This window comes from Plasmodium relictum (genome assembly GCF_900005765.1).
Source record: "Plasmodium relictum strain SGS1 genome assembly, chromosome: 7".
NCBI lineage: Eukaryota > Apicomplexa > Aconoidasida > Haemosporida > Plasmodiidae > Plasmodium > Plasmodium relictum.
In genome coordinates, this window is record NC_041685.1 from 1,249,989 (window position 1) to 1,258,908 (window position 8,920).

Below are 8,920 nucleotides of genomic sequence, written 5' to 3' on the forward strand. Positions count from 1 at the left end.
ATAAAAAATTTGAAATATGAAATGAAAAATTTTAAGACAAAAGATATTTAAGGAGAAAAATATAGCTCAAGTAATTTAACAATGCCAATAAAAGTGCACTTAAGTCTTAAAAATATAAATATAATTTTATGTTTATACATTTGTAAAATTAAAAAAAAAAATGAGCATATTTTTAAAAACAAGATTTATATATTCTTTTTAAATACTATTCATCAAAATTTTATATATTATTTCATGCATAATTATAAAAATAATGATGCAAAAACAAAAAAAGTTATTAATATTGCTTATGTTATTTTTCTTAAAATTACATAATTTATTTATAATTTTTTCAAATATAATTTGAAATGAACATATAATGAGTTTCTTCACATTTTCTATTTATTCTGAATAAAAATAATAAATGTTTCTATTAATTATATATTAATTAAGATTTTTATAAGAGAAACGTAAAAATTCTGCCTCTTTTACTTTTATATAAAATTATAAATGCAGACAAATATATTTGCATAGTGATAATGCAATGATTTTAATACAAAAGTTGGGGGAAATTTTTACTATATGTAATGATAAATTAAAAATTTTTATTTAGAAAAAAACGTAAATATAATTAAATAATATGAGGAAATTCTTTATTTTATCTTTAGAAGAAATGAAAAATTATATCCCTGAATATATTAGTTGTCTTTAAATAAAAAAAATTATTTTTTTTCTTTTTTTTAAAAAAGATAAAATTTCCTAATTTTTTTTACTATAAAGAAATATTTATGATTTATATTTTAATTTTATTTAATAATGAGATTAATAGTAAATTAGGCATAAAAAATATATTTTTAAGATTAGGATATAGAAAAACTGTTCTGATTAATTTGTTTTTTTTTACGGTAACAGAAAAAATTAAAATATATAGAATATTTATTTTTATAATTTTTATAAAAAATACAATTGCCATTACGAAATTATACACTTATATATAGATGACTTATTTTAACTTTATATTTTTTCCCATAGAAATTTTGTATTTTCTTTAATATATTTTAGTAAATTTAATTTTTTACTTTAATTTGCTCCATTATATTATTTAAATTAAATTTATTTTATTTTATTGAAATTAAGATTATTTCATGAAAATTTATTTATGCTATTTTTAGAAGTATCATTATTATTACTAAAAATAAAAATTGGATATATATTTCTCAAATATAAATAAGAATATAAAGAAAATTATATTATTTATATATATTTTAGAAAAAAAAAAAATAATTAGAAGTACAAAAAAGCAACAAAAGGAAATTTTTGTTTCATAAAATTCTTTTATATTAACAATAAGAATCAAATAGAGAATCTAATTATTTTACTTGAATTTGTTAATAATATAAAAGAAATAAATAAAGAAATTAAATACCGAGAAACAAAAAACAATGCAGTTAAAAAAAAAGAAAGATATTATATATTAAATAATAAAAAATATTGTATAATAAAAATTATATATATATACATACATGTACAAAAAAATTTAAATTGCAATATTTTTAAAATACATTTTTTTTCATCTTTTCTTTTATTCATAAATATTTTTCCTAATTTTGATATTTCAAGTTCATATATATTAAATCTTTAATTGCTCATGGTTCTAACTTTCAAGAATATGGTTTGAGGTAATTTTATGTATTTTAAGTTATAATAAAGAAAAATTGTGCAATATATTTTTACTTTTTTAATTCTTCTTCATATTTATTTGGAGATCTTTTATATTCATTAATTTTAACCTGCCTAACATTAACTTTTACCTTTAAGCCACATAGATCCTAATTTTGATTTCCAGTAATTGTCTACTTTACGTAGGAACTTATCCCTATTGGAAAATTTTTTTTCCCATTCAACCCATTTGCCTTTCCATATTTCTGTCCATAATTCTCTCCATTTATCTTCGTTCCAAGAATTTTTCCATTGCTGAAAATTATTTGTTATAATCATTTTATCTCCTTCTTCTTCTTTTATTTTTTCCATAATAATATTCCATTCACAACATAGACTAGTACTTAGTTGAATATCTATACATTTGGAGGAAGTTTTGTTTTCTTTAATCGTTGAGAAACATGGTATACAAAAGCAATATGAAGTCGTCTCTATTTCTTCTTCTACTACACATACTCCTGTTTCCTCTGTAGTATCATCTTGGTTACTCAGTAAATTTACGCACTCTTGTTCCGATAATTTTCTTGGATGTAATTTATTGAAATATAATATCAAATAGTTTTCTTCCTGTGGTATGGATATAACCTATTATATAGTTCAAATGTACAAAAAAATTTCAATAAATAGAACTTCAAATATCTTAAAAAAGGAGAAATTTGTATTTTTAAATATTAATTTTATCTTACTTGTAGCATGACATATAGCAAAGTAAGAAATATTATGGAATATAACCTATTAATCTTTGAATGAATTAAACTTAATCTTTTAAATGCTCTACTTTGATTTCTAAAGGAGTTATTAAAGAGCATTTTTGATTTTACATCACCAATAGATAATGCTCTTCGTAATTTGTTCACCTTTTCATTATAAAATTTCATATTATATGAATATACTTTTAAAGTATAAAATTTATTTTACTAGTAAAAAAATATTTTTATTTTATCATTGATTTTTCGTATTATTCGTTTTATTATAGTAGCTTTTATGTAAAATTATTATTTCCTATTTTAAAAAATCATAATAAATGATACATAAATAAAATTACTAGTAGAAATAAAAAATAATATAACTTAAAAAGGTTAAATAATATTACTTTATTTTTTTTATATTAATATGCTTTTTTTCCCCCATAATTTATTATTTTCTTTTTTAAAGAGAAAAAATAAAATTCAAACTATATAAATACAAAAAGAATAGAAGATAAAAAAAATGTTATTGTTAAAGCAAGAATAATTACATTTTATATGTTTTTTATCTTTGTGCTTTTCAAAATTAATTTATTCATAATTCTTAATTAAACAAAATTTATATTTACATTATTTTTTTTTATTTAATAATAAAATTATAGAAGATAACCATTAAATTTTTTAATTTATAATATTAAATAAATTTATAATTCTGAATTTGTTGGAATAAGAAAAATTAAAGCACTACTTAAATAAAAAGTATTAAATTATAAAACATTGTTTAAATGTATTAAATTTCTTTTTATTATTATTAATATACAATTTTAATGAAGTAATTGCTACGAATTCAATACATTTTAATTCTTCCTTAACCTTATTTTTCTTAATTTTAATTTTCTGAGGAATGCATTCAAATTATTTTTTTTTTTTCCTAATACTGTTTTTAATAGGAGTTTAGTTTGGGGTAAATTCAAAAAAATTAAAATAAATTTTTTGAATTTTAAAAATATTTATTAAAATTACGTATATTAATTATGCAAAAGAAAAAAAAAAATCATAATTTTGTTCTATTACTATTATAATACATTAAGAAATTATGTAAACGGTACCATAAAATAGCTGCAATTTTTATTTTTCTATTTATTTCACTTTTTAATTTTTCTAATAATGAATAAAACGAAAAAATTTAATTTTCGTAAATTAATTGGATTTAGTTTTATATAAAAATTTAGATCTTAATGGTTTAAATTTTGTTTTATTCATATTTTAAGATAGGAATTTCATATAATATCTCTAGGAAAAAAAATGAAAGATGGAGGGGGAAAAAAGAATAAGAATATAACAAACCGCATTTCCTTAAAAATGACAATAACCAATGTATTAATTGTAGGTTATTATATATAATTTAATTTTAATTAGGAGAAATTCTATTTTTTTGAAAATGTATAATTATATAATTTTAAAACATTTAAATTTTAGAGATAATAGAAAACATAACTGAAAAACTAAGCATATATTATTTTTTTATGCATCTGAAATTGCATATAGTAATAAAAAATGAGAAAATAATAAGAAAAAATAAACAAAATAAAATGGTATAAAATTTGCTATAGTATAAAAACTTGGAACATCTACAATAAAAATAGAAATTACAAATGAAGTACAAGAGATATATGGTTTTATATAATATAATGATAGAAGTTATATATATATATACATATATATATATATTTACTTTAAGATGAAAAACGAATAATTGATGTAGCCAATTGGATCATAGTAATAAAATTTTTGTAATAAGTAGATTGATTGAAAATGAAACTCTAGTTGTGTATACTTTTTTTTATAAATAAATAATGGCATGGAATAAAAATGATGATTAAATAAAGTAAAAAAGTAAAAAGAAAAAAAATAATATAAAATTAGTAATATATAATTCATGAAGATTAAAATATTTATAATATCTACAATAGAAATTGTAGCAATTAAAATAATTAAGGTGATACATTAATTGCAAATAACTTAAAATGATAATAATGCTATTGTTTATTTTAATTATTTTAATGAAAAAGAAGTACTAATGATTACTGACAAAGTAATGGTTATATTATAAAAAGAAAAAAAAATGACATCTGATATAAAATAAATAAATAGTTATAAGCTATTTTCAGAATTAAATTGATGGAATATGCAATACATTTGCCAGTTTTAATATTCATATAATGGGAAAATAATATTTTATGTAATAATTAAAATTTATAAATAGATATGAGCATAAAGTGGTAATTGACATTATGATTAAAATATATTCTTATTAATATATTTTATTATCTGAAGAATTTAATAGAATAAACAAATCCATTACAATATGTTTAATTGTAGAAATTAGAAAATTATATTTATTTTGACATCAATTACGTTAATACAAAAGAAATATTATATAAATTATTTAAATTTCCTTTTTTATAGTAATAATAATTATTACATAATATTAATATTTATAATTATTATTGTAGTAGTTAAAATTAATAAAAATAATTTTTATATTAAGGGACATATACAATAATTAGTGCATATATAAATGGTAAACAATACTTCTTTTTAATAGATAAATAGAAGAACAAGAAGAAAGAATAATTTTATAATTATATTCTTCTATAATGTCATTCAGTAATATGTATAACTTTATTTTAGAGTAACTTTGTATTATAAAAAGAATGTAATAATGATATATTATTTTTTTAATTTCCTAACAATTTTAAATTATCAATTTTTTTTTTTATTTAAATAAAAAAGTAAATTTGGTTAGTAAAGTCAATATTAACTTTTTTATATATTGATGTGAGTATAATTGACGACTAATTAGCAGTACACTGAGCGTTATATAGGCGTCTAGAAGAGTTATACTTCTACATAGAGCATGCTAAAGATAATATTTTTTTTTTTTAAGGTTTTTCTAATATATTTTAGACGTTACATATTTAATAAAAGTGAGAGTGATATTTTTATGATGTTTTAAAAAGTGACTTTTGTAGGAATATTGAATTACTTCTTGCACGCAATGTATTGTATCATAGCACACTCAAAATAGAAAAAATTTCATTAAACATATAATCATTTTGTTAATGTAAAAGATCATTATAATTAAATTTTTTATCTTCATGTGAATCGAGTAAATTTTAAATAACTAAAATCTGATTAAATATTAAAGTTATCACTTGCGTGGGTAAAAGTGATAAAGCTCAATAAGAGAAGTTTAAGTATTTTTACTTCATATTTATTAATTTATTTATTCAATGCTCTGGTTAAGTAAAAGAAAAGCAAATTAATAAATCAAAATTATATATAATTATGTATAAATAACATAGAATAAATATTAAATAATAAAATTATTTTTTTATAATTATTCTGTTGTATAAAACATAAAAAACAAATATCCATTAATTAATCAAACTAAAATAATTTGGATTCTAAAAAAATAAGTCTAAAATTTTATTTCCATCAAAATTAAGGCAGTGGTACTACTAATTCTTCATTATTTTATCTTTTAAAAAAAGAATTTCATAGACATAAAATTAAGACATGATATCAAACTTTTTTTTTTATCAGATATTACTCCAAAATTAATATTTACTTTTAGTAAGATTGAACTTTTAATATTTTCGTATATAATTATTTATTTTAACTTAAAGTATAATTTTTTTTATTTTAATAAATTAATATAGTTTAATTTTAAAATATATATGAGACCCCTGTAGTGCTGATCAATAATTAAATTCAATAAATTCAAAAAAAGAAGAAATAAAAAAAAATAGTAGAAGAAAAAAAAAGCAAGAAAATAAATAAATATATTCTTAATAATATTATAAAGCATATTAAAAATATTTAAAAAAATAATAAATAGAAAATAAAAGATGTCAAGCAAAATTTTCTTATTATTATTGAAAAAAACATATTAATGCACTGGTAAAACATTTTTGATACTATAATTGTATTATTATAAGAAATAAAAAACATTATACGTAAGTTTATTATAAATTCTAAGAACATTCTTAATAAAAAAAGAAAGGTCAATAAAGTTATTTCAAAATAAAAAGTAGAAAACATTTATTTGAATGGAGAAAAAGGACTTAGCTATTGTAGTAATTAGTGTGTAAGTATAATTAAAAATTCTAAATTATATTATTTAAAAGAATTAAATTTTTAGCACATAACAAATCATATAGTTTATATATAGAAAATAACATATTTAAAAAAATAATTTATTTAAAACGATTATTCCAAATGCATTGCAATGAAATGGAACATTAATAGAAATATATAATAATTTATCGTATTAAATAAACTTTTTTATATATAATGAATATTTATATGTGTATATACTTTGTTAAAGAAAATTAATAACAACTTTTATAAATGTTTGAAAATTTTGTTATATTAATAAAGTAAAATATAATGTCAAGTGAAGTAAAGTTGCTCACAACAAACATAATCAAATGAATAATATTAAAAAATAAATAAAAAAGGGAAAAAAAAGTATAATTTTTAAGTGTAACTCAATAATATGCTTAAAGCACTTGAATTTTATTAATATAATAATAAAAAATATAAAATATGAACTTAACAAAATTTTATATTTTTGACAACGAAAACATGAATATAGAAAAATCTTGAAATACTATATAGCAAATATATTTTAGGTAATTACAATAAAGCTATTATATTTAAATAATTTAAAATGAATTTTTTAATAATATATATTATGATGATTTAAAGAGAAAATTTATTAGATAAAATATTTATTTATTAAATATAAAATTATTATACAGATAAATTAAAGTATCATAATTTAAAAGTTTATGTAAGCTAATAAAAAAAAAATTTTTTAATATCCAAAATGGATTAATAGTTATCTTCTAGAATGTAAAAAAAAAAAAAATTTACAAAATGAATAATTTTAAAATAAAGTAAATGACACAAAAATTGAATATTAAATTACAAAAAGCGTCATATAAAGAAATTATAATAAAATTAAATAAATTTTTACATAATCATTTTTATGTATTCCTCACACTACTAGAATATCATAGATGTTTCTTGTTTTCTTTATTCACGTTATTTGATATACTTTTCTATTTTTTTTTTTAATTTTTCATAATTTTTCATTAGTTATAATTATTATTCATATTTTCAATTAAAAAACTAATTATTTAAAAAAAAAAATTTATGCATTTGGTTTATGTATTTTTTCACAAAATACACATATATATCTTAAAATAAATTAATGAAATTAATAAATATTAAAAGAAAATAACATATTAAAATAAATTCACTGTTTTTAAGGATTTTTTTTGGAGAAATTTTTATACATAAAATATAATCATGTATGTAACTTACAAATGCTATTATGTTAAGTATTCTTCTAACATTAGAATTAATACATTGAACTTTTGTTAAATATATAAAATATTTTTCTTTTTGTCATCATTGTAAGAATATATTATATTGTTTTTATAACATTATTATTTTTATACATAAATATTATTCTAATGAAGAAAAAAAAATTTTAGACTAATTTAAAATTGATTAAAAATTAACCTATTTATATATGAATAGAATTAATACATAATAAAAATAGAAAAAATATAATGATAGATATTGCATCTAGAATATTCCTGTTATATTCTTTGAATCTTCTTATTTTTTTTTTTTAAGTCATATAATTCAGTTATAAATAATATGTAATTATATCTGAATTTCTATTTTACATACCAGTTAATATTTTTATTTTCCATTTTATCTAAATAATTAATTTAACATTTTAATAATTGGTTAATAAAATATATTATTAACCTTTTAACATACCTAAATTAATAATGTAATGTAAAATAAGGAGCTATACACGTAAGGTATTTGGAAGAATAATTTAACAATTTAGAGAAAAAAAACTACTATTTATCTATAAAAATATTTTTTAATATTTTTTTAATGAACAGTGTTTTATTAATCTTTCTGGCTTATGTTTTGATTAATTTTGTTGATAATATTTTTTTTTTAGGGACAATGATTTTTTTTTTTGAAGGAATAATTTTTTTTTCCTGTGTATAGTATTAAAGGATACAGCAAAGCAGTATTTAAAGTATTTATATAAAAAGTTTAAACTTTAGTAATAAGAATTATAATAATGAAAATTTTATAATAAATGAATACAATAAAATATCATAAGGAATAAAATATTGCGGAAAATATTTTATCAATAAAAATAATAATTATTTGTCTCTTGTAAAATGCTAATGCATATAAGATGGTTTTATTAAAAGTCATAACCAGTTTAATATCAATCACTAAATAGATCTTTAATTTATTTCATCATTTCAAATAAAAATAGCATGACAAAATTTAACTCAGAAATTGAACAATAAAAAATGGAATATTTTAAAACACATTATTTTAATTGAAGCTGCCCATAATAGCATAATATTTAGAATTTATAAAAAAATATTAAATAATATATATTGTAAAATAGATATAAAAAT

At 16.9% G+C, this 8,920-nt stretch overlaps 1 protein-coding gene across 1 annotated transcript; it reads right to left on the reverse strand.

Moving 5' to 3' along the window:
• Positions 1-1,779: 1,779 nt before the first annotated feature.
• On the reverse strand, positions 1,780-2,576 carry PRELSG_0733600 (Plasmodium exported protein, unknown function; the record flags this gene model as incomplete). The annotated part of the gene is made up of 2 exons (XM_028676048.1): positions 1,780-2,283; positions 2,385-2,576. The coding sequence occupies 2 exons, from the start codon at positions 2,574-2,576 to the stop codon at positions 1,780-1,782; spliced, it is 696 nt and encodes a 231-aa protein (XP_028532576.1).
• Positions 2,577-8,920: the final 6,344 nt, after the last annotated feature.